Source organism: Littorina saxatilis, linkage group LG2 (assembly GCF_037325665.1).
Source record: "Littorina saxatilis isolate snail1 linkage group LG2, US_GU_Lsax_2.0, whole genome shotgun sequence".
Taxonomy (NCBI): Eukaryota; Metazoa; Mollusca; class Gastropoda; order Littorinimorpha; family Littorinidae; genus Littorina; species Littorina saxatilis.
In genome coordinates, this window is record NC_090246.1 from 48567161 (window position 1) to 48593421 (window position 26261).

General features: G+C 42.5%; 2 protein-coding genes across 4 annotated transcripts in view; one reads left to right on the plus strand and one right to left on the minus strand.

Annotated features, from left to right (window-relative positions):
* The window catches only part of LOC138959113 (electroneutral sodium bicarbonate exchanger 1-like), a 71603-nt gene extending 58693 nt beyond the window's left edge, over positions 1 to 12910 (plus strand). For all 3 annotated transcript variants that reach the window (XM_070330465.1, XM_070330464.1, XM_070330466.1), the window contains 7 exons: positions 10 to 188; positions 510 to 582; positions 1043 to 1111; positions 1684 to 1860; positions 3258 to 3422; positions 7868 to 8088; positions 8800 to 12910. In XM_070330465.1, the coding sequence (XP_070186566.1) occupies positions 10 to 188; positions 510 to 582; positions 1043 to 1111; positions 1684 to 1860; positions 3258 to 3422; positions 7868 to 8088; positions 8800 to 8902 (987 nt within the window). In that variant the 3' untranslated portion in view covers positions 8903 to 12910. The remainder of the gene's footprint in view (positions 1 to 9; positions 189 to 509; positions 583 to 1042; positions 1112 to 1683; positions 1861 to 3257; positions 3423 to 7867; positions 8089 to 8799) is intronic.
* A 317-nt stretch (positions 12911 to 13227) lies between these two features.
* Positions 13228 to 26261, minus strand: part of LOC138959112 (uncharacterized) — a 33498-nt gene continuing 20464 nt past the window's right edge. The window contains exons 12-24 of the mRNA XM_070330463.1: positions 24104 to 24301; positions 23506 to 23652; positions 22829 to 23085; positions 22019 to 22360; positions 21279 to 21477; positions 20741 to 20982; positions 18766 to 19061; positions 17936 to 18149; positions 15588 to 17362; positions 15148 to 15304; positions 14652 to 14742; positions 13875 to 13957; positions 13228 to 13410 (exon numbers count right to left, since the gene is read on the minus strand). Of these exons, the coding sequence (XP_070186564.1) occupies positions 13384 to 13410; positions 13875 to 13957; positions 14652 to 14742; positions 15148 to 15304; positions 15588 to 17362; positions 17936 to 18149; positions 18766 to 19061; positions 20741 to 20982; positions 21279 to 21477; positions 22019 to 22360; positions 22829 to 23085; positions 23506 to 23652; positions 24104 to 24301 (4028 nt within the window). The 3' untranslated portion in view covers positions 13228 to 13383. The remainder of the gene's footprint in view (positions 13411 to 13874; positions 13958 to 14651; positions 14743 to 15147; positions 15305 to 15587; positions 17363 to 17935; positions 18150 to 18765; positions 19062 to 20740; positions 20983 to 21278; positions 21478 to 22018; positions 22361 to 22828; positions 23086 to 23505; positions 23653 to 24103; positions 24302 to 26261) is intronic.

Sequence of the window (26261 nt, forward strand, 5' to 3'; positions counted from 1 at the left end):
TCCCCGCAGAAAGGGAACGGGTACCACTTGGACTTGTTTGTGGTTGCCATCTGTATCCTTATCTGTTCGTTCCTGGGCCTGCCTTGGTACGTGGCCGCCACTGTGTCCGCCTTGGCTCATGTTATGAGCTTGAAGAAAGAGTCCGAGTGCACTGCCCCTGGCGAACGGCCAGTTTTCCTCGGTGTCCGGTAGGTGGCATTTTTATCAAACATCCTTCAGCATGTATGGCCTAAAGTGTCTGTTATTGTTCTATTGCATTTATTTTAACCTCATCTTCTGATTTCTTTGTTGATTGGGACATGAATAATTATGATGAATTCGATTTATTTTCTTTCTATTGCATCTTTTATATCCTGGAAATGAATTAATTCCGCATAATTCTCACTTACTTTTGCTGCACATACATTTAGAGTGATTAAGTCCCTTTGTTTCTCATATCTTGCCATAGCGGCTTTGCCTCATTTGATCGTGATTCTTACATTTACAACATTACTACTGTGTTGTTACAGAGAGCAGCGTGTGACCGGTCTCATGGTCGGTCTCCTCAGCGGTCTCTCCGTTCTCTTCACCTCTGTGCTCAAGGTCTGTATAGTGATAGATTTTTTATCTTTTTTAAATTAATTTTTGTTGGACACAGTCGTTGCACAAAAACCATTGTATAAAACGATAACAAGCAAACTGCCTGTAAACACGTTCTGAGGATGCAGAGTATTACACAAGTTCGATATGGCAGACAAGCAATAAGTTTTGCATTAACCCGGCGGTTACAATTTTCATTCAGATTTTCGACATTTTCCAAATGAGTGTTGTTTGTGTGTGTCTATATAATCAGAACGTAACAGCATAAGTCTAAATTACGTGATCATGGATTTTATTTGTTTTTGATCCTACTGTTTTATAAATTAATTAGTTTTTATATGAGCAAATATATGTACAGGACAGAATAATGATATTGCTTGGCATTTATAATGATACATGCACACACAGAAAAGAACAATGACGCATAGACAACAACTAATTCGTCGTGTTTTCTGTTGCACAGTGCATCCCGATGGCTGTGCTGTACGGTGTGTTTCTGTACATGGGAATGGCTGCTCTCAAGGGCATGCAGGTCAGTATTTCCCCTTCACTATTTAGTATTTCAGCACTTTTAAGTCCACATAAATAGTTCAGTTACATATGACTGCTCGGGGCTGGATCTGGGGGTGGGAGTAATAATAATAATAATAATAATAATAATAATAATAACACGAGAATTTATAACGCGCACATATCTCACCACAAGGCGACTCAAGGCGCAGTCATACACATTCTTTCGCATTAACAACTCAAGCACACTCATATACACTTACGCATAAATTACATGAAGATGACAAGGCAACAACACAAACAGAGACACGGCACTCAAAAGTAAGCATGAAAAAGAAAAGAAAATTTCAAATAATAATTATGTACATGGCTATTTACAATTGCTCTGATTTAGGCTTGCTGGCGAGGTGTGTGTGTGTGTGTGTGTGTGTGTGTGTGGGGGGTGTAGCAGGGCACTGTAGTCTGAGGATTATTTAGGGAAAAGAAAAGTCTTGAGGCCAGATTTAAATGCTTCTAAAGACTGGGAGTACCTTGGTTCCGAAAACATGATCGACCCTTACTTATTCTTTATTATTTTCTGAATCCTCCGCGCAGTTCATCGACCGCATCCTGCTGATCTTCAAGCCGGCCAAGTACCAGCCCGACACCACCTACCTGCGTCACGTGCCCATCAAGCGCGTGCACCTCTTCACCGCCATCCAGGTGGTGTGTCTGTGCGTGCTGTGGGTCATCAAGTCCGTCAAGTCCGTCTCCATCATCTTCCCCATCATGGTCAGTAAGGCTCGGTGACTATGAGCGATAGTGTAAGACTCACTGTGCCTGAGATATATAGTGTAAGCCTCGGTGACTACGAGCGATAGTGTAAGACTCACTGTGACTAAGAGCGATAGAGTGAGAATCAGTGACTGAAAGTGATAGTAAACCAGAGTGACTGAAAGCGATATAGACAGAGGTGGGGAGAGGAGATGGATTAGGGTAACAACTATTCTCATTCGAAGAAGACAATACGATCAGATCAAATCAAATCAAATTTTATTTTACGAGGTTTGTGGCATAAGCAATACAAACGAGCTTTTTGTAGTGGGAAAATGCTGAACATACATGTTTGAACAAAATTTGAATATGTTATGAAAACTGGGATTTTTTTTATTATGAAACACTGATGCATGCTGTGGCTAAATATGAATCAATATGAAAATAAATCTAAAACGAAGTCTTCCATCACTGTCTTTTCGTAATATGACGTTAAATGTAATGAAAGGTGTTTTTTTGAGAGAGAAATGGAAGGGAAGGGAGACAGAGAAGTTGGGAAGAGGGACAAAATAGCAAAAAGAGAGAGACAGAGGGAAACAGAAACAGGGAGAAAATTAGATAGTGAGAGGGGGGGGGGGGAGATAGGGACAGTGCTGAGTCAAATCTAAGACGCCATACTTTCTTTTGCTTGTTTGCTTAACGCCCAGCCGACCACGAAGGGCCATATCAGGGCGGTGCTGCTTTGACATATAACGTGCGCCACACACAAGACAGAAGTCGCAGCACAGGCTTCATGTCTCACCCAGTCACATTTTTCTGACACCGGACCAACCAGTCCTAGCACTAACCCCATAATGCCATACGCCAGGCGAAGCAGCCACTAGATTGCCAATTTTAAAGTCTTAGGTATGACCCGGCCGGGGTTCGAACCCACGACCTCCCGATCACGGGGCGGACGCCTTACCACTAGGCCAACCGTGCCGGTCAAGAAGACAGCACAAGGGAGGGGGGGGAGTGTTCATATGGAAAAGAGTGCAAGAGAGACGCAAGGGGGTTTGGCAAGGGCAGGGGAAGTATGTTCTGCGAGCAACTGATAGATAAAGACTGCGTGCAGATGTAGATTTGTGTTTACATGTGTGTCTAACTGTGTGTCTACCTGTCAAAGTGCATTATATGTGTGTATGGTCTCTCGTGACTAAGATTTTGTTGAACCTGTTACGGGTCAATTTTATTTCTTAGTTTTCTGATTCAATTCATCTTTGGCTCAGTTTTAGTTAACATAATTATATGAATTGGTGTTTTTGTCCTAATTAGACCAGTACAAAAAAAAAGATATGAGTACAGCGCACAAAGAAATGATTACAGCGCACACAGAAATGATCCGTATATGGAATCATCCATTCCTCTACGTACAGGTGCTTGGAACATGCTTCGTTCGCAAAGCCATGGACTACATCTTCGACCAGAGAGAACTCAAGTGGCTGGACGACCTCATGCCAGACGCCTCTAAGAAGGAGAAGGAGGACGCGCACAGGCTGAACGACTCCTCAGACAAAGACAGCGAGGAAGACCAGAGAGAGGTGAGTCGAATAGAGAAGTGGAGTGGATAGAAAAAGAGGGTGGGGGAGAGAGAGAGGGGGAGTGGGAGAGTAAGAGAGAGAGAAAGGGGGGGGGGGAGAGAGAGGGGGAGAGACAGAGGAGAGAGAGAGAGAGAGAGAGAGAGAGAGAGAGAGAGAGAGAGAGAGAGAGAGAGAGAGAGAGAGAGAGAGAGAGAGAGAGAGAGAGGGGTGGGCAATGAATATTCTTTATTTAACGAGGGTACAAGAATAAACATGGATATGCTTTTTTTGCATCTAGCCCTGGCCCTAAAGAGGGACTAATATATTATGACTAAAGGAGAGAGAGAGAGAGAGAGAGAGAGAGAAAGAGAACTCTCAGAACTCAGAACGGTTTATTGTACTAAGGCCACAGACCCATATACAAACCAAGGCGAATGGGGGAAGAACAAAAACAGAAACAACACAAAAACACAACAACAACAACCATGAAATAAATACGTGAAAAACATAACTGCTACTTGAACTCCGAAACATTAAACATCAACATATTCATTTACAATATACCTATGAAAACAATTGTCTTCGTCTGATTGCATAATATATATATTTTGCAAGGGATCTACACCGTGTGGAGTCTACATCTTAATACTGAGAGAGAGATCAAATCAAATCAAATCAAATTTTATTTTTCGAGGGTTGTGGCATAAGCAATACAACGAGCTTTTTTTCAACCAGCCCTCGCCCAGAGAGGGGACTAATCTAATCACATATTTATACGAATATTAACGTAGAAAAAGATAAAATTAGTATTTCGGTGTTCAGTCAAATGTTAAAGTTTCTATCACATACACACACACACACATACACACGCACAGACAGACAGAGTTTAGCATCGCATAGGCTACACTTACGTGAGCCAAAAAGGTAGAGAAAAACAACAACATATGAATATTTACACATTAAATATTATACACAAATATAAAGCGTCGTATATGTAACGTAGTGAAAACAATGCTGAATACACATGTATGAGTAAATGTGTTATTAAAGCTTTGAGTGTTTTTGTGTGGATCTAATGAGAGAGAGAGAGAGAGACTTAGACTTAGACTTAGAACATTTTATTGACATAAAGGGTAAACATTTTAAGCCAAGGGCATAATCTTACAACGTGCCCTTTACATTCACACTAACACATCCGCACGCATATAAACAACATAATATAATGAATTCATATAGGCATAACATGTAAATGTACAGTAAATAAGCATAAGCACCACGGCCACACGAAACACAAAATCTAATATACGAAGTAAAACAATATGAATACTATATGCTATGAATATGTAATATGACGTGAATATAATTATATAGTAATATTAATATAGTATACATTAGACAGAACTGTAAGATTCACATGGTTATGTCACCGCGGGTGTGTACTTACAGAGAACAGTTTAGATGGGTTTTTTTAAAGAAGATTTAAAAATATTTACAGATTTGCTAGTTTTAACATTCGAAGGAAGAGAGTTCCACCTTGACGGCCCAGCAAAGGCAAAACTAGTTTTATATAGATCTACACGGGTCCTTGGTAGTAGATATTTATCTGATCCGTACCTCTCAGGAGCCTCGGTTATGAATGCATTCAAGTATGGTGGTGCTAGCCCATGGAGTGCCTTGTACATTAACACTGCAATGTTATAGTCAAACTGCTCCTGCAGTGATAGTAAACTAGCAGCTTTAAGCTTTTCTGACGTTGACAGATACGGGTTATTAACAATTAGCTTTGCCCCTCTTCTGTGCAGGGAATTTAATTTTTTAAGTAGATTTTCGCTCGCACCGCACCATACAGTTGAAGCATAATTGATAAAAGATTGGCAGTGTGCCACAAAAAACATTTTTAGACCTTCTGCTTCTACAAAGGGTTTTAATCTGGATAAAAGATACAGATTTTTGGAGAGCTTTTTGCAAATATTATTGATATGTACATTCCACCGAAGCTCCTGGTCAACTACGATGTGATTTAACCTGCTCTATGGGATCAGTGTTCAGCTTTAAGGTTAAGAATAAGTGGTGCTCTCTGGTGTTTCTGTCTGGATGTTATGACCATACTATTTGATTTGTTAGGGTGTAATGCACGGTCATTTTATTTTGAACGCACCATATAAAAACATCATTTATTCCCTGTTGAAGATCGTATTGCACCTGATTTAGAGAGAGAGAGAGAGAGAGAGAGAGAGAGAGAGAGAGAGAGAGAGAGAGAGAGATATGGGTGGGGTTTGGGGAGGGGCCTGAATAGGGCGTATGCATAAACTCCCGTCTTTTCAGTGGAAACTGACCTATAAGAGTACTTTCCCTTTTTTGGGAGACCAAACAATGGCGTCAGCGAAGGGAAAGCCTGCTACCGTGAGCGAGTTACAGTCGTTCTTGCGTGAAAGAGGCGTCACGTTTAGCGATTACCGCAAGCATGAACTGTCCGATTTAGTGCAGAAAGCATTTGAAATCAAGTTGCCCATCGATCCCGAGGCGCTGATCGAGGATCGAGCCGAAGTGATCGGCTAATGCCAGATCATGCCACATATTGTTCAAGAACTTGGAGAAAATAAAATGTAAAAATAAAATAGTCACTTTTTACATTTACCTAGTCAAGTTTTGACTAAATGTTTTAACATAGAGGGGGGAATCGAGACGAGAGTCGTGGTGTATGTGTGTGTGTGTGTGTGTGTGTGTGTGTGTGTGTGTGTGTGTGTGTGTGTGTGTGTGTGTGTGTGTGTGTGTGTGTGTGTGTGTGTGTCTGTCTGTCTGTCTGTCTGTCTGTGCGTGTGTGTGTGTAGAGCGATTCAGACTAAACTACCGGGCCGATCTTTATGAAATTTGACATGAGAGTTCCTGGGTATGATATCCCCGGACGTTTTTTTCATTTTTTCGATAAATACCTTTGATGACGTCATATCCGGCTTTTTGTAAAAGTTGAGGCGGCACTGTCACACCCTCATTTTTCCATCAAATTGATTGAAATTTTGGCAAAGCAATCTTCGACGAAGGCCGGGGTTTGGTATTGCATTTCAGCTTGGTGGCTTAAAAACTAATGAGTGAGTTTGGTCATTAAAAATCGGAAACTTGTAATTAAAATTATTTTTTTATTAAACGATCCAAAAACAATTTCATCTTATTCTTCGTCATTTTCTGATTCCAAAAACATATACATATGTTATATTTGGATTAAAACAAGCTCTGAAAATTAAAAATATAAAAATTATGATCAAAATTAAATTTCCGAAATTGTTTTAAAAACTATTTCATCTTATTCCTTGTCGGTTCCTGATTCCAAAAACATATAGATATGATATGTTTGGATTCAAAACACGCTCAGAAAGTTAAAACGAAGAGAGGTACAGTAAAGCGTGCTATGAAGCACAGCGCAATCGCTACCGCACCAAACAGGCTCGTCACTTTCACTGCCTTTTGCACTAGCGGCGGACTACGTTCAGTTTCATTCTGTGAGTTCCACAGCTTGACTAAATGTAGTAATTTCGCCTTACGCGACTTGTTTATTATTACGTTAAGGGACATGATGCAATTCTAAAAATGTATTTATCAAAAACTCTTTTTATCGATGGCAAGTATATGTCTTTTTGTTTGTTTGTCGTTCTTTCTTTCTTTCTTTCTTTTTTTCTTTATTTCGTTCCTTCTTTCTTTCATTTCACAAAAGCAACTTAGCTGCAGAAACTTACAGGAATGCATTTACCTCAGATTCCTTGCATTGCATTGGTATATATTTTTTTTATTATAGTTGATTAAATATGCAGTTGCTAAGCTTGCTCCACTTGTTACTTTGAATTATTTTAGATAGTGACAAGATGCGTCACCAATTATGCGACACCAGAGACCGGCTCTGCAATTTGCATAGGCTTTTCTCACTCTAGAATAAGATAGACGTGTCTACTTTGATAGTCATTCGGTTTATGTGGGGTAGTGAGTGATCAGTCATTGTCAACAGGAGGTAAAGTCGTCACAGCAATTCATTTTCATTTGCCGCACACCTTCACGGTCTACTGTGACGTATGCTGGTATAAAGGACAACTCAAAGAGACGGTTTATTTACGCTTCTTTCGTTGAATTCACGTCACAGGATACCTTTGAATTAACGTCATAGGATACCTTTGTTCTGACGTGTCATGGCAGTTTGCGTCAGAGCGATTGTTTCCCTGACTGTTTTGCTTGATGGATCTGTCAGGCTGAGAGCAAAGAGTGTACACTAAGACTGACCTGAGTACTTTCTTACCAATCACATCTTGTTTTCAAATAACAAAGTTATGAAAATAAGATAAAAAAAGAAATATGTTTTCCTTGTTGCTGATATAGCTTTCCACTGCGAGGAAGCACCCTGCATTTCCGACAGCAATGAGATAATCAGTGAAGTCATTGAAACTTTAAACAAAATTGTCCTTTCTTATTTCCCACAACAGAAGGAAAGTCTGCTGGGCGAAGAGTCGTACACTGACCGGCTGATGGAGGTCAAGATTCAGCACGACAAACTGGGGGAGGGCAAGTTCGGTCAGCGCTTCACCAGGAGGGCCTCGATGGACACTGACCGCGTCAACATCAGCGAGGAGCTGACCCGTACCGCCATGTGGACACAGCTCAAAAACAACTCGGCCAAGCCGCCCGTGGAGAACGAGTCTTACCGGTAAGTGAGAGAGGGGGAAGTGGAGAGAGAGAGAGGGGGAGGAGGGGGGAGGGGGAGAGGAGCTGACCTGTACCGCCATGTGGGCACAGCTCAAAAACAACTCTGCCAAACCACAAGTTGAAGATGATCCTTACCGTAAATAAGAGAGAGCAAGATGGAAGTGGGGGCGAGGGGGGGGGGGGAGGGGGGGATCTGACACGAACGACCATGTGGTCTTTTATCCCAAACTCCTACTCTTACCCATACATCCCACAAATAAATGAAGTAAGTAAAATGACGAACAAAGCATCAGATGTTCTATTTTCAAAGTTCAACTTCTTCCCATGGATAATTGCAATATTAAATAGAAATTTCCTTCGATTTATGTTGTCCATCGCCACTCAGTGGCAGTGAGGAATGTATATGGCGCTTCGTTTTTACCAAACAACTTCCCACAATAAATAGACACCTTGTAGACTCTTCGATAACATTCAAGAATAGTGTCCAAAATTGACACACTCCGTCATCAATCTGTCTTGTAGTTATTTCTCTTGAACATTAATATCACGTTTATGGAATGAATCGAACTACAAAGTCTAAATTTTCACCACGATTTTGCCTCAGTTTCAACACACTGCCACAGGTCTCTCCGTCTGCAAAGTTCGTTACCTTGCAACACTGATCTTCCTTGAATTTGGGACACTGTTCTTGAACATCTCTGTTTTTTTCCAGGGCTGAGAAGAGGCGACGTCACAAGGAAAAGCCCAACGGAGTAAGCGCCAAGTCTGCAGCCTTCTATCTTCAGGACGACGAAGACCACGAGGCCAAAGCTTAGCGATCTCAACACTGAAACTTGGATCGGGTTTTGGACCTAGCATGGAAAAATGCTCGTCGGGTCTTGGTTCACATTAAACCTCGAATACAGCTAAGCCACAAATGGGATTCCGAAATTTACGTTTACACTTAGCGGTATCCACGATGCCTCGAGGGTCAGTGTGATTCAAATCTGTAAGAAAAAGTCAACAAGAACTGGGTTCAGGACCTGAAATTAGCTAACACGGATCAGGTTTTGGACTTGGTTTTTGTTCAGACACTTGCCACACTGAGTGAATCTGCTTACACCGGTGCATTATATAATAAATATTGACATGTTAAGATTGTTGTTGATAGATATGAGACCTGAACTTGGGATGACATTTAATATAATCAACGCAACATATCGACTTGGTTTTGTGTGTGAGCATGTAAACGTGGAGCTGTTTCTTGTTTTGTAAAAGGTGCTGTGAGAAAATGGAGATTGTGCGTTTAATGATGTGTTCTGTATAAGCAGTTCCGTTGTTTTTTCTTCTCAATGTATACAGACATTTACGAATATAAATCTCTCATGTTTCCTATCGTTCGCTTTATTATCAACATAGAAAGAATGCGCATCTTCTGTATTCTTTCTTTTCCTTCTATCTGTTTTGCTCATCTGTCCAAATCGTGTTCGCTTTTTGCTCTGCGGATTGTTACCTTCCTTCGTTAGTTCTATCTTGTCTTTCGGTCAGTACTCATTATCTCATCTGACATGTGTTAAATAAGTAAAGTGGAGAGCCAATTAAAATGAACTTTGAATGTTCGAGCATATATGCTAAAAGTGATATATGTATAGCCTACAGTTTGTACGGTGGAATGTGTAAATTTCTTCTATTTTGTTCCTGAGAAATTGTTTGATGTTATTTATAACACTAACTGAGTAATTCATTGTTGTTGTTATTTTTAATCAGAGGCCTTAATGATACTAGAACAACATGTCTTGAGATCACTTTTTTCGTGTTTTGGTAACTTTTAGTTGTGGCGTAAGAAGACTCTTTTTCTAATATTAACAGTAACCTCCTGTTCACAATAACTTCATGTTTACATTTGTCGGTCAGTCAGTTCTGGTGAGTATGACTGGCAGCTATTACTGGTTCCATTGTAAGTACCAGAAAGTGTGTGTGGCAAAATTAGTGTTCCATGCATCTGTACAAAAAGAAAGAAAAAAAGTGTTGTTTTTACATTATTCGGTAAATGAGGCGCTATCTTGCCTTCTATGGATTACATTCGGCAGTCACTAATAAGTTAAAGGTAGAGACTGAACACTGTGATTGTAGTATTGTCGCTGTGTCTCTTTTGTCTTTTCCTTTCTTCTCCTTTAATTCTGTCTTTCTCATTTCTTTCCTGTTTTCGTGTTTGACAGATATCGTTTTACCGGATATAATGTTTACGCGAATATGCCTTTTAAAACGTGATCTTTTAATCAAAGCATTTACTCATATATGTGTTCATTAATACAAAGTTTTATATAAGAAGGCATTCAGCCCTTCATGCCTTTTAATGGAACCATTTTACCGTGAAACAAAAGGACGCATTTTCTGTACATGTACATACTAACTGAAGGCGCATTTCATTGCGAGAAAAACAACACGATTTGCGAGACGTTTTTTGTGTTTGTGAAAATTGCACAATGATTAATAGATTATAATCATTTTAACCTCACTAATATTCATTTTCATAGTAAACAGGTGAAGGATCTGGTGATTTTGCAAAGGACAAAAAGATAACAAAACGACTCTCAGGATGAGCATTTAGTATCTTCAGTTTCTCTTGAAGAAGATCTAAAAAGGTTAGACGTACTAGAGGTACGATTAGGAGAAATATACGCGAAGAGTAATTGAATGTGTGACATGCTAACAATCTAGAAGGAAGAAATAACAACAGCTTTGATAGAAATGTGTACAACTTCGATTTTAATCATTTGAACGTTTTATATTCTGGTAAAGCAAAGTCGTTTTACCCTTTTACCAAGTGTAATTTGAAAACGAATAAACTATTCCACCGATTATTAGTTGGATTAAGATTTACATGCTAAATGCGTTTGCACAGAAGTGTGTGTTTGTCCTACCTATAGCAGTATGTGATAAGTATACATTGTATAAACCGATGTATGAAGTTCATCAATTCATTTTTGTGATTCGATTTTTTTTTATCATGTTTAATTGTTATTTATGTTTATATTACGATCTGTTATTTGTAAGTTCACATTTATGTAGAGTCTAAACAACTACAACGGTTGCATAGCAACCTTCAAAGTTGTTTTATGTCGCTATTCCGAAAGGACTCGTTTTCGAGAAAATGTTTTCTTTTCATTAGATGACAGACGATCATTCAAAAATGTTCCTGTTTTTTTCACATTTATTTATAATTCTTTTATTTTTATTAATTTATTAATTTATTTATTTATTATTTGTTTTATTTTATTTTTTGAAAGGAAGGTCGTGCGTGTCGGGGAAGGGAAAACGTCAAAACCCCTCGACAAAGGTTAAATCTAAGTCTTCCATAGACGTTTGCGATATTTATTTACGATATGAAAAATGTACATACATGTAAATGTGGTTGATTATGTCTGTGTAAATTGGAAAATTGCTAGTCAAGGCCAAATTGTTTAAGCCAAACGAACAATTTTTTTTTAAACATTGTGTGTGGAGCACCTGAGAAAACAATGATCACGTGCTAAAGTTAAATTACAATTTATTGTAATTGGCATATGAGCCAATGTCAAAAGGTGCTGTCTGACAGGTTCGAAAATCAAAGTACATCCAAAGTAAAATGACTGGTGTTTTGAGTTGCTTAACACATTCAGTATATAGTTTCTAAAGGAGAAAAGGGAAAATCTTTCACAACGGCTGTGTTATTTGGCCGTTAAGTTGAGGCTTGACGAGTGTCTCTTGTGGCATGTAAGGACATAAACCTGATTTTTTCCATTTTTTTTTCTAGAACTTTCATTTCTACTGAGCTCGCATATGAGTATTGGGGTGTAGATTAAATATAATCAAGTTAAAAGCGCATAAAAGAAAGAAATTAAAAATTTATTGGAAAAAAAATGAAATTTTATAAAAAAGTGTCTAGTGTGACATTGTGACGACAAAGCTTAAATTAGCCAGAAATGGTACCAAACTTCAAAATATAGTGGTTATTTTCATTGTTTTTCCTTTTCACCGACAGTTTTTGTTCAAAACTGGTTCTTTTGTGTATCTAGTTGAACAACAACATTTTTTGGAAGCTTTTTTAAAGTTTGAGTTTTTGTGACGCAAAGAGTCACGCTAGACACGCAATTTTCAAACTTTAATAATTTCTTTAAAAAGCGGACAAATGGGACAAAAAACACACAGAACTATGTATTGGGGTTCATGCAATCATTTGGTTTAAATCCAACTGCCCAGAAAAAAGCTTATTAGCATTTTTTCTAAAACTATCGAGAGTACTCAAACACCTTGTCAAAATACGTCCCTAAAAAGCACTAATTTGCGTAATTAATGAGGAGCAGAGTTTTAACTGTTTATAGTTAGTCTTTGGTTTTTCTCTGCGATCATCTTTATTCATTAATCTCTCAGAAAAACCAAAAGTTCCATCTGAGTGTACATTCAGTAAATAGTTACAGAACTTATAAAATACCTAGCGTACCCACAGCACCTTTTGACATTGGCTCATATATATATATGAGGTAACGTAGAAGGTTTACATTTATAACGAGTTTTGATTTCCTTCAATGGTCTGTTTTAGTCCAGACCCAAAAAATCAATTTGTCCTATTTGGCTAAGCAGCTCAGTTGTTTTTAAGATATTTTCAAACTCGGCCAAGGATCAGTACGTTTGTATAAACACTTTTCTTGAGAATAAAAACAACATTTGTTCTGAAGTTCTGATATAACAGGAAAGCATTGACAAATTCTGTATTGTAGCCCGAGCATTTATAGTTACTCCCAAAAGTGTATTATTTTCTGTGACATGACTCTGCAGGAGAATAAACAAGAAATATATTTCTACTATTGTGTTCTTGTTGTTGCTGTCACTGATGCCATGTGTGAGTCTGGTTTGTGTTTAAGCCTTGCCTTGTTGCACATACTGCGTACGTTTGTCGCCATGCTTTTCTATGTGTTAGACTGTGTGTGCGTATGTGTGTGTACATGCATGTGTTTGATCGTTTGAGTCCTGTTCGCCCGCGTGCACGCGCACACACACACGCACACACACACACATAAATCTCTCTCTCTCTCTCTCTCTCTCTCTCTCTCTCTCTCTCTCTCTCTCTCTCTCTCTCTCTCTCTCCCAACCCAACAAATTATCCAGAAAACGTGAAAAAGAGAAGCATCTATCGTCATTTGATTTATAATCACAACATGGAAAATCTAAACAATCAATTTCAGGTTCAGGTTTCAAGTATCACAAATAATGTAAAACTTTCAGTTCAATTACAAAAAATGCGTGTTTCCTCAGGCGCACTTTGGTTGATGTTGTTCTAGGAAATGCAGGAAGAGATGGAAACCTGTAATACCAAAGAAATATTGTTGCCATACATAATTATGCAAGTCATTGATAATGGTAGTTTGGGTAAACATGTTCTCCTGCCAAAGTCACCTAGGGTGATGGTTGAAAACGACGTTAAACACCAAATAAAGAAAGAAAGAACCTAGGGTGAGTGTGTGTGTGTGTGTGTGTGTGTGTGTGTGTGTGTGTGTGTGAGTGTGTATATGTGTGTGTCTGTGTGTCTGTGTGTGTCTGTAAGTGTGTTAGTGAATGTATGTGCGTGCGTGTGTATGTGTGCGCGCGCGTGTGTGTGTGTTTGTGTGTGTGTGTAAGTGTATGCGCTCGCGCATGCGTCTTCATCTTTCAGATAAACTACCTCTCATCTTAGTCAAATAAATGTATAAGTAGTATTACTTGAAATATATGAATTCCAGTTCAATAATCTGTCTTAAACACTACTTGGTAACAATCTTTGATACTTACATCGTCGATTTCTCCTCTGAACGTTGGAAAGTTGTTTCGACATGTTCCGATCATCACAGGGGCTTGAACAGGCAATACTGAACCTAGAAATAAAAATAGAAGATAAGGATAAGAATAAGATTTCATATAGTCCTGTGAGGTTACCCTCATGGAAATTCGGGCTGCTTTTTCACTGGGGAAAGCTAGCTGCCATGCAGTATACGGCAATACCAATTTTTCTTTTCTTTTTCCTGCATGCGTCTATTCATGTTTCCAAACCCTGAGACTTTCGCTGTGAACTTGGGTTCTTTATCGCGTGCATGCGTGCACACGGGGGTGTTATTAGAATTCTTCTACGTACGTCTACACTGAATAGATTTTTTTTAAACATGTTACCTTGGACACAAGAATATGGACAGCCAAAGACCTATACATGTGATAGATCGCCTTGATAAATAAAGCAGTTCAAAACCCAGCAATAAATAATAATCTATCATATCCCAAAGCAAACAAACCAAAAAAAAGCAAGCGAACAAAACATGACAAACCTCACTGAATGCAATTCCACTGACAAATATTTTAGCTACCGAATATAATGTACCCGACAAGTCTGATTTTGTTCAAAGCCGACTGAACCCAATATGTGTATTTCCTCCAATTGTCTCAACGTGAAAAAAAGCAATTAGGTAATGAAGAAGAAAGGTCCTACACTTTTCTTTGTTTGTTGATTACTCTTTGAATCTGGAGTTGTTGGTTCTTATTTTTGTATTCTTTATTTTTTTAATTTACATAACCTACCTTGCAATGGGAGCGATTTCTGTACACCATTGGAGAAGCCGCTGAGTGTCTTGCCATCGAAAACAAACTCCACGTCGTTCATTCCAGGAGACTGAAAAAGACGAGATTTTCAAAACAGACAAATAATACAGATCATTGGGGTATAAAACAGTGCTTGATGATATTGCCTTGTGGCAGCGACTGCCGGTTTTGAGAACAACTTTACGAAAATCAAAGTGGCAGACGTGACCCGACATTATTTTGGTTTCTGGTGGACCAAAAGTGTGTTGTCTTTTTTGGAGGGACGGCGGTTGTTGATGGGTTATGGGGTGGCGTTGAACGGTGTGGGAGTAGAGGGTGAACAGAAGGGAAGTGGTAACGGAACGGCGACTGCGATTATATGGACAGCACTCATGTTTTTAAAATCATCTAATTATGATATGCACTTGCATCCATTTCACACACAAAATTGAGAAGAAGAAAAAAAACATGAAAAAGGGAGACAAAAACTACTTACAATAGGCAAGGCGAGCGTGACTCCACGTCTCTGCTTGGTCGTCTTGAGCGTGAGCTTGACGTCATTTTGTGACGTCACCAGCAGGAAGGTAGGGCCTTCAGGAGTCCCACAGTTTCCTAAAACATCCTGGTACTGTTCCCCTGCCGCCCGTCGTCTCCTGAACACAAGTACATGGAGGGGAAAAAAATAACACACGGAAGAATGACAACCCGGGTAAACAGGGGAGAGGGAGGGGGGTAAACGGGGTGGGGTGGGGTCGAGGGAGTCATCATCAACATCATCATCATCATCATCATCATCATCATCATCATCATCATCATCATCATCATCATCATCATCATCATCATCATCACCACCACCACCACCACCACCATCATAATCGTTTTATAATCATCGTCATTGTCGTCGTAACAGCGGTATTCGTTCATGCATTCGCTCACCTTGACTTGGTCCCGAAAGCCGCAGCGGGCGAGGCCTCCATGAGAGTGGTGAGTTCTGTGGGGATGGCCCCTCGCCCCGCCCTCGTCGTGCCGTCAGACATCCGCACCCGCCACCTGCGCGGCCTCCCCTGTCCCACCTCCGCCATCAGGCGCTGCACCTCCCCGGGGATCTCGCCCACCCCGGACCGCTTGGAGCCGTCGGGCAGCGTCACGCTCCATCTTCGCTTCCTCCCAGACGCTCTCTGCGCTGCCAGCAACGCCTTTAGGTCGGCTGGAATGTCTCCTGTGCCGGTCCGGACCGTTCCGTTGGGCATGGTGATGGTCCATTGACGACTCACGCGGGCAGCCCCCACTCTTCCCCCTCCTCCTCCTCCTCCTCCTCCAGACTTTTGGGCCTGAGCGTCCAGTAAAGCCTGTATGTCGGCTGGAATGTCTCCCGTGCCGGACCGTTCCGTACCGTTGGGCATCGTCACGCTCCAGCGGCGGAGAGCCTCAACTCGAGGTCGCGCACGTATCAGTCGACGGCCTCCGATTTGGCGCGCTGTGCCTTGGGGAGAAGGTTGGTTGGCCAGTAGAGCCTTGATGTCGGCTGGTACTTCGCCTTCCCCTGATCGTGTGGTGCCGTCCGGCATTGTCACACTCCATATCCTTTTCGACGGTCCTCCCATGCTTGTAGCAGCTGACCCTCCTTGGTTTGCCAGCAATGCCTTGATGTCAGCAGGCACCTCTCCTTCCCCTGACCGCGTGGAACCGTCGGGCATTGTCACAGTCCACGTTCTCTTCGTCTGACCTCTTGTTGAGCCTCCTTGGTTTGCCAGCAATGCCTTGATGTCAGCAGGCACCTCTCCTTCCCCTGACCGCGTGGAACCGTCGGGCATTGTCACAGTCCACGTTCTCTCCGTCTGACCTCCTGTTGAGCCTCCTTGGTTAGCCAGCAATACCTTTATGTCAGCAGGCACCTCTCCTTCCCCTGATCGCGTGGAACCGTCGGGCATTGTCACAGTCCACGTTCTCTTCGTCTGACCTCCTCCTGTTGAGCCTCCTTGGTTAGCCAGCAATGCCTTTATGTCAGCTGGCACCTCTCCTTCCCCTGATCGCGTGGAACCGTCGGGCATTGTCACAGTCCACGTTCTCTTCGTTTGACCTCCAGCTAAACCTCTCCCGCTTCCTTGACTGGCAAGTAAAGCTTTGATGTCAGCGGGTACCTCTCCTGTGCCGGACTTGGTGGAGCCGTCTGGCAAAGTGACAGTCCAGCGTCGTGTTGTCTGCACATCTTTTCCGGACAGCAAGGCGCGAAGGTCTGCAGGCATCTCTCCGACGCCAGATCTTTGGGATCCGTCTGGAAGCGTGACGGTCCATCGCCTTTGTCCCTGGCCGCCCATCTGTGTCGAAGCAGCACCGCCACTGCTTTGTGATTGACTACCTGTCCCGATTCCGCCGCTGCCTTGTGTCTGCCCGCTCGTTCCGATGCCAGCAATACCCTGTGTCGGGCCACCTGAGCCTGAGCTTAAGCCTAAGCCGAAGCCTGAACCTAAGCCTGAGCCTGAGCCTGTGCCTGCGCCTGAGCTTGTGCCTGTGCCTGTGCTGACACCACGCCCCGGATAGTTAGAGCCTGATGTAATGGTTCCCCCACCGCCTGTATTTGAAGCTGCGCCTCGTTGTGACCCTGTGTCTGCAGCAATGTTGAATGTTGGAAAAGCGTTGGCTCCTGAGGTTATGGTGCCGCTGTTTGTTCCTGGGACAAGGATGCTGGTCTTCTGCTGTCCTTTCACCACCTACACGGAAATGAACATGGTATTTTGAGAGAATGTTATGATAAATTCACAATGAGGAAGCATTCGTTTTGATCGGAGTTTTTATTTTATTTTTATCCCCATTTTTTGTTTTACTATAGTTTGATCAGATTGAAATTAAACCATGCATGTTTGCTACAGACGAAAGCTTAAACCAAATGCTATGTCAGTTTTGGCCGGTGGGTTTGGAAGTTGGCAGATTTTGTTTCGATTTCAGATCAGATCTCACAGAGACAAACAAAATCCTGCACAGCTGGAGTGAATTAAAATGGCAACAAGGCGCATTTTCTTGAGAGTGCAATTTATGTAATAAGACAGATATATAAGCATGCGGTAAACAAAAGAAATTAAAGGATCCCCTCTCATTTCCTCATTATCTGCCTTACAATCATCACAGTGATCTCATTCTAACAGAACAAATTAATTCGCGAAGTATTTTTACAACAAAAATGTAGTACCCAAGCATCGTGCAGCCAGCTTCGTGAAGTGAATTTCAGCCAAATGATCTGATGCTTTAGACTGAGCAACCCCAAACAGCTAACCACATGCACTGACCTTGAAGATGTCGGCTGGGGGCTGTCCATTGCCGCTGGCCAGCACTGATCCGTCCTGACCTCTGACCTCCCAGCGAGCGGTGTTTGAGCCCCTGGGCAGTGACTGCTGCACGACCCGCGTGTCCACTCGGCCCCTGTGACGCTGTACCACGTTCTGCGGCACGTCACCGTAACCCGACTCCAGCACTTTGCCCTTGCCGTCCGTCACGTACCATCTGAACACGAGAGAGGGTGTGAAAATGACACACTTACATCCATGCTTATTATATACTACATGTAGATTAATTGATGTTGTGTGTGTCTGCACATTTGGTATTGTAACATTGTTCATGTTTTGTTGTTGTTGTTCTATTGTTCTATTATTATGTTTGGATATACAGGCATTTAATGTTGACTTAGTGTGTTTTATTCAGTCACACAGACCCCTGCCAGAAAGTGGTTTTTAAAATGGTGTCGAGAGGCGTGCTCCGTTCAAATAAATAAAGTATCAAACTTCCCTTTAATGCACTGCATCAAAGCAAATCCTACCTCGATATTTTCACAGTACACTCTACCTCGCTCTTTGCTCAGTAAAGCCTACCTCGCATTTTGCTCAGTAAGGCCTACCTCGCTTTTTGCTCAGTAAAGCGTACCTTGCTATCTCACTCTTAGCTCAGTAAACTCTACCTCGATTGTTGCTCAGTTAACCATACCTCAGTCGTTCTTAGAGCTCTCAGTAAACTCTACCTCGTTCTTTTGCTCAGTAAACCCTACCTCGATCTTTGCTCACTGTACCCTACCTCGATCTTTGCTCAGTTAACCCTACCTCGATCGTTAATCAATAAACCATACCTGGATGTTTGCTGAGTAGGTCCACCACCACCACCAGAGCTGACGCCTTGTTCGAACAGCTTCTGAATGTGATCAGGCACGGCCCCTTTGCCGGTCAGCGTGGTTCCGTTGGGCAGTGTGACGGTCCAGGTGGAGGTTTGCACCAAGCTCGGGAGGACCAGTGAACCCTGGATGAACTGGGACACGCCTGGAGAGAGATTGCCAGACCCTTCTTGGAGGAGGGTGCCGTCCGTTCGCTTCAGTTGCCAGTGCGTGTCTGAGTCTATGAGCACCAGGCCTGATCGTAGCCAGGCGTACTGTGAGAGGAGAATGAAAAGATGTCATGTTATGTGTGAGCGTGTGGGGGAAGGGGGCAGACGATTTGAAATTATGCGGGAAAAAAAGTAGAGGCCATAGGGTAAGAGAAAGACAGAGAGAGAGAGAGAGAGAGAGAGAGAGAGAGAGAGAGAGAGAGAGAGAGAGAGAGAGAGAGAGAGAGAGAGAGAGAGAGAGAGAGAGAGAGAGAGAGGGGGGCGGGTTGGAGGGAGGCATAGTCAGACAGACAGAAAAGATGAAGACAGTTCTATCCTTAGCGGATTATGACTTTATTCAGTTATTCTGCAGAAAAGACAAATGCTGGAGAAAAACCGTTCTTTTCTGCAGCATTTTTGCATGTCATCTTTCGCCGAAGCAGCGTTTTTTTTCTGCAGCAAAACATTTTACTGCAGTAAAATTGAAATCAAGAATGCTGCAGTAAAACGGTGCTGTTGTTTTACTGCAGAAAACCTGTTTACATTTTTTATGCAGAATTTTGTACTGGCTCTTGGCGGATTATGACATTATTCAGTTATTCTGGAGAAAAACCGAAATGCTGGAGAAAAACTGTCTTTTCTGCAGCATTTCTGCATAATGTCATCTTTCGCCGAAGCAACGTTTTTTACTGCAGTAAAACAGTTTTTCTGAAGCATAATGTTTACTTGGTTTTCAGCTGCATTATTGCGATTAACTTTTTCTTCAGAATAGTCTGTGACAGTTTTTCTGGAGAAAAACGAACGACCTTGTAAAGTAGCGTTTGTATTCGTCGCCCCCTGGGATAGTATAATAGTTTGTTCCGCAGTGTACCAATCAGAAGGCGTGTAGCATAAGGGCATTATATTCAACTTCACAATGGCGGCCGAACGTGAACAATTTCTGAAGCAAATCGAACACGAAGTGGACTACTGCGTTCGTCTGGGAAAATGTGACAATGTTGCTGACTGAAACTTTGAACTTCCGGCGGAAAGGAAGTCAGACAGACAAAATACATTCGTGTCACGCACAACTATTGGTAATTCTGGATGAGTCCATCTCTCGACAGAGGGGGGCTCGCGTGCTCCAACATTATAATGAGCCAGTACAAAATGCTGCAGAAAAAGTGTAAACAGGTTTTCTGCAGTAAAACAACAGCACCGTTTTACTGCAGCATTCTTGATTTCAATTTTACTGCAGTAACATGTTTTGCTCCAGAAAAACCCGTTGCTTCGGCGAAAGATGACATTATGCAGAAATGCTGCAGAAAAGACAGTTTTTTTTCCAGCATTTCTGTTTTTCTGCAGAATAACTGAATAATGCCAAAATGCTGAAGAAAAAGTGTAAACAGTTTTTCTCCAGTAAAACAACATCACCGTTTTACTGCAGCACTCTTGATTTCAATTTTACTGCAGTAAAACTGTTTTACTGCAGAAAAAACGTTGCTCTCGCGAAAGATGACATTATGCAGAAATGCTGCAGAAACAAACAGTTTTTCTCCAGCATTTCTGTTTTTCTGCAGAATAACTGAATAAAGTCATAATCCGCTAAGGATACAGTTCTTCCTCTGATGAGCTAAATTAGAAAAGAAGTGCACCACTCTGATAAGACGCAAATAGCATTTGGTGGTTAAGCACTTTTCAGAAAGAATAGAAGTAAAACGATAATTGATCTATCTGACAGAGACATGACTACTAGTTGACGTCACCTTTCTCATGACGTCAGCAGGGACGTCACCGGTGCCAGACTCCATGACGTCACCGGCAGCTGACAACACAGCCCAGCGCTGCACATTAGCACCCTGTGGTCGCAGCACTTGGTCAAGCTTCAGCTGCTGACGCAAGTTGGCCGGGACTTGACCCTTTCCCCCGCTGGCCCCCGTACCGTCTGGCCGCGACACGGACCACTCGACCACCTCGTCTCCTATTTGGTCCACTTTGACTAGTTTGCCTACGATGCACAGCGTGAAAACTCCGTTATAAAACAGTCGTTAAGGCGAACTAAAATAGAGTTAGCCCTCCTCCTGCCCCCCCTACCCCCCGCCCCCCCCCCCTTGCTTTAAAATCTACCACTCTTACAAGACTTCCTGCTTTTGTTTCGAATTAAGGTGCAAGCATCAACACTTCATGAATCTCATTTCATGAAAAAGCTGGCCATTGATACTGTACTTCAGTTACAACACAAGCACTACAAAAAAAATTACAGTACACATTTAGGCTTCAATACAATTCACTTGAAAAACTTACCTGAACTGAAACCAGCATACAGGTTTTTCACTGAATCAGGAATGACGCCCGTCCCCGAGTTGAGCACGGTGCCAGTGGATGTCATGATGAACCAGCGGGTAGCGGGGTCCGGGCGCATCTTGAAGCTGAACGACGTCGCTGTGGCGGGGGGTACCTGTCCTGTGCCTGACTTTACCACTGTGCCATCTTTGGATACGATCTGCAAAACAAATGCCTGTGGTTAGTAACTAAAGGATGCTTGGGATAAAATAATCGGTCGGGTGAGGAAAACAATTATGACAATACAAGCGGCACCGGGTTGTTAGCAAACTGTGTTTGCAAATTGTACGCATGGAACTGAAGCTCTGTCCTTTGGCACATCGGGTTTCTTTTTTTGGATAAAAGAAATATTCTGAAAGATATTCTTCTTCTGCGTTCCAGGGAGATATCAAAGAACAAAGGAACAGAAGCTCTCTGGAGACAAAACATCTATGAACGAGAGTGACACCGAATCGACCTCATAGATTCGTAGGAAAAATTATGCTAGGTGCAAGGAGTGACTTTCGTCCTGAACCTGTGTAGAACCTAGCACTGAACATTATACTTTCGCCTGAAAGACTTCTTTAATTGAGTCCGAAGTCCACTACGGAGTCTTTTTACCAAAACCTCAGTGCCAAAGCTTCGTGCAACCAGCTTCTTGAAGTAGTCTTCGCGAAGTCGACTCATCCCAATTTATATCAGCAATGTACACTTCAACGTACCTGCCACTTAGCTGAATCTTGCGGCGCTGTCTTGGGGGTGAGCACGAGGACCTGTCCCTTGTTGTTCGGCACGTACACCACGCCTCCAGACACCGCCGTGTCCCCGATCTCACTCATGGGGCCAAGGTTCAACCGGGACTCGAAACTACCCGTCACGTCCCAGCCGCCACCCGGGGTACCTTTGTTGCCATGGACGACGGTGCCGTTGCGAAGGATAACCACCTCTTCCAGCGTGGAGGTCTGCTGGCCCGAGGGCAGGCCGGGCTCCGGGCCCGTGTTGGGCAGTTGCCCGCCAGTAAAGGTGAAGTTCTTGTTGGGGTTGGTATTGGTGGTGAACCAGTCCTTCGAGAAGGAAAGAAAGACAAGGGAGAGGCTTTCAGTATTCTATTCGGATTTCAATTCAATCAAAAGCTTTCGGTGATTGAGAATCAGGTGTAAGGGCTCTTGATTCAACCTTCGATGTATTGTGTTCATTTCTTATGTTTCATTGACTTAGAGAAAGATTTCAACCTTTAACCTGTCAGGAATGAACTCCTCAAAATTGAGATAGAAAGAGTGGCTGAAATTACCAAGATTCTTGCAATACTACATAACTGAAAAAACCCAGCTGGCACTCTATTCTAAATATAGTTTCAACACACACAAAAGAATTGACACCACAAACAAACATGAGAGTGAAGTCTTTTGCTGTGAACCTCTTGGGAATTTACTGAACTTTTTTTAAAAGTCCTTTAAAATACAGATGCAAATTAACTGAATAGAATAGAGTGTGACAGATCTTCTTCCAAAATATTGATAGCAGTTACTCACTTGAAGTCCCCATTTGTAGTGGTCGTTCCACTGGATGTCCGCAGGCCTCTCAGGCTGCACACGGTAGCGGAGACGCAGCACAAAGTTGTCCTTGAACTCGTTGCTAGGCAATGTGTTGACCCGCACGTGGCCGCTCCCATTGAAGTAGGCCGAGCCATGCTTGGTCAGCAGTACCCGGTGAATGTGAGCCGGGTGGCTGTGTGTAGATTTGTCGTTGAAAGTCCCGTCAAAATCGTAGTGCAGGGATGGGACACAGCCTTGAGTTGAACAAAAGCTATATCAATTTTCGTCAAAACTACAAATCTTGTCCCACACAAGACGGAAAAGGCTATGAAGGATTGAGTAAGGTGAACTGAAAAGGTCTTGTTTTACTCTTGGATTTGGAATTCGATGGACGGATCCAGTTAGCCGATTCTTAAGTGCGGCCTTAAATTGAGCTGGAAGTCGGAAATTCATTGCCAAATCCGCGGCTTCGTGCAGCCAGCTTAGCGAAGGGAACTTCGCCAACATTAATTTGAGGCTTAAACGAAAGTTATCAGGCACTGTCGCAACTCTCTAGTGCATTGCAACTATATCCGCCAAATCTCAAGTCTCATTCAGAAAATAAAACCACTGCTAGAAATGATCTTTAACCAGTGACAACCGATAATACTACATTTGTATATGCCTTTGCTCACCTAATGCAGGCGTGTAGAAGACGCATGCGCACTGGTTGTGGCTGTAGACAGTTCCGGGAGAACAGGGGTTCTTCACTTGACCATATCCCGGCATGACTTGCATGTAGCTGAATGGGTCCGAGGGATTGGGCCGGTACGGGCAGGCTCCTGTTAAAAAAAAATGTTGGAGATGGCATCAGTCATGCAAAATCTAGAGAGAGAGCGAGAGAGAGAGAGAGAGAGAGAGAGAGCGAGAGAGAGAGAGAGAGAATGTGTGTATGTGTGTGTGTACGTGCGTGCGTGCGTGCATGCGTGCGTGCGTGCGGCGCGTGCGTGCGTGCGTGCGTGTCTGTCTGTCTGTCTGTCTGTCTATCTGTCTGTCTGTCTATCTTTCTGTCTGTGTAGAGCCAACAGCAACTGATTACGACGTCTGTAACAACGACAACGCCAACAGCAACAACAAGCGAACAAAAACAAAATACAAAGCTGTGATACACTCTCTCTCACACACACACCAAAACCTATTCAAGGTCTAATCATCGACACTATACACTAAGAATTAAGGATGAAATAGAAAAAAATAAACAAAAAAGTACCCCCAAAAATTATGTATTCTTACCATTACCAGCGACGGTGAACTGCAGAGAGCACCGGTCCTGACAGCTGGCGTCACGGAAACAGCCGATGACACTGGAGTAGCGCTGGCCCTGGGGACAACAGTGGGGCCTGGACCGTCCCTCCCGACACAGCCAGTACTCTCCGCACCCCTGGGTCCCTCCTGTGTGACCCCACCCCTCGGGCTGGCCGCGACAAGGGTCTGAGTGGCAAACAAAGGACACTTTTTTGTTTGGTCGATCAACAATTTTTTGGGATGGTCTTGGCCACTTCGCCAGAATCTTTTGCTTGTCCCTCCTTTCTGTTTTACTTTATGGTCGAACTCAGTGGTAGGCATTCGAGATTGCCCGGACGACCCCCTGTGTTTTAAGAAGTGTGTATCCCATTGCGAAGGCGCTAGGCTCTCAGAATGTACAATTAAAAGCATGTGATCTTTCAGCAAAAGCTTCAGGTTTCACAGTGGAATCAGAATAGACTAAGTCTCTGTCTTTTTCGACCTTAGACTAGTTTTTCCGCACCATCCACCAAGACCAACCAACCACTCAACCAATCCAAGCAGTAAACGGTAAAGTCTCCAACAAGCAGTAAACGGTAAACTATCCCACAAAGTAGTAAACGGTAAACTCTCCAACTAAACAGTAAACGGTAAACTCTCCTTCTTCTTCTTCTTCAGCGTTCCAGAGTTTTCTGATTACGTGTGAGCTCCACTGTTTGCCCATTTGGGTTCCCCATACTATACTCTGAGAGCATAGTCAGCTTCACTCCGCTTTTGTTGAGTAGGCATGCTGGGTATTTTCGTGTTTCCATAACCCACCGAACTCCGACATGGATTACAGGATCTTTTCCGTGCGCACTTGGTCTTGTGCTTGCGTGTACACACAAAGGGGGTTAAGTCACTAGCAGGTGTGCACATAAGTTGACCTGGGAGATAGGAAAAATCTCCACTCTTAACCCACCAGGCGGCAGCGACCGGGATTCGAACTCACGACCTCCCGATTAGGAGGCCGACGTCTTACCACCACGCCACTGCGTCCGTCGGTAAACTCTCCAACTAAACAGTAAACGGTAAACTCTCCAACCAAACAGTAAACGGTAAACTCTCCAACTAAAAAGTAAACGGCAAACTCTTCAACCAAACAGTAAACGGTAAACTCTCCAACTAAACAGTAATAATAATAATAATAATAAATGAGCATTTATATAGCGCAACATCATAACTTTACAATTATGCTCTTTGCGCTTGACACATTTAAAATTAAAACACAGTTATACAAGCATTTACATCTACATTCATAGTCAACAACGCTTAATTAAAAGCATACACCATCAAAGATACATTACAAAAGATTCTTCCACTAACTAAATAATGAAAACATGAATAAAATAGGTAGTGAAAAATCACTAAAACAACAAATAACACTAAAATTAAAACACAGTTATACAAGCATTTACATCTACATTCATAGTCAACAACGCTTAATTAAAAGCATACACCTTCAAACATACATTACAAAAGATTCTTCCACTAACTAAGTAATAAAAACATGAATAAAATAGGTGGTGAAAAATCACTAAAACAACAAATAACACTACATGTAGCCTACTGATGGACTGAGAAAACAAAATCAGGGGTTGTATTTCCTGAAGAGGTGCGTTTTAAGTGCTCGTTTGAATGCTTGGGGTGACTGAGAGTGGCGGATGTGAAAGGGGAGAGAATTCCATTGTGTGGGTGCGCAGAAAGTAAAAGTGCGTTGTCCGTATGTTTTGGTTTTGGTGTGTGGAATGGTAAGGATGCGACAGTCAGAAGAGGCACGGAGTTGTCTTGCTGGAGAATAGACGGTGAGGAGTTCAGAGAAGTAAGCAGGAGACGAACCAGAAAAGAAGTTAAAGCAGAGGGTAACCAGTGCAGTGTGTGAAGAAGTGGTGTTGCGTGATCTCGTTTTCGTGCTTTGAGAATGAGGCGTGCTGCCGAGTTTTGGACTTTTTGTAGTTTATGCAGGAGGTACAGAGGACAGCCAGAGAGAAGAGAGTTGCAGTAGTCAAGTTTAGAAAGAACAAAGGCACAGACAAGAGTGTTAGTTGTTTGAGAGGAGAGTGTGTGGCGAATGGTGCTGATCTTACGAAGCTCAAAATAAGCTGCTCTACAGACTAAAGATATATGT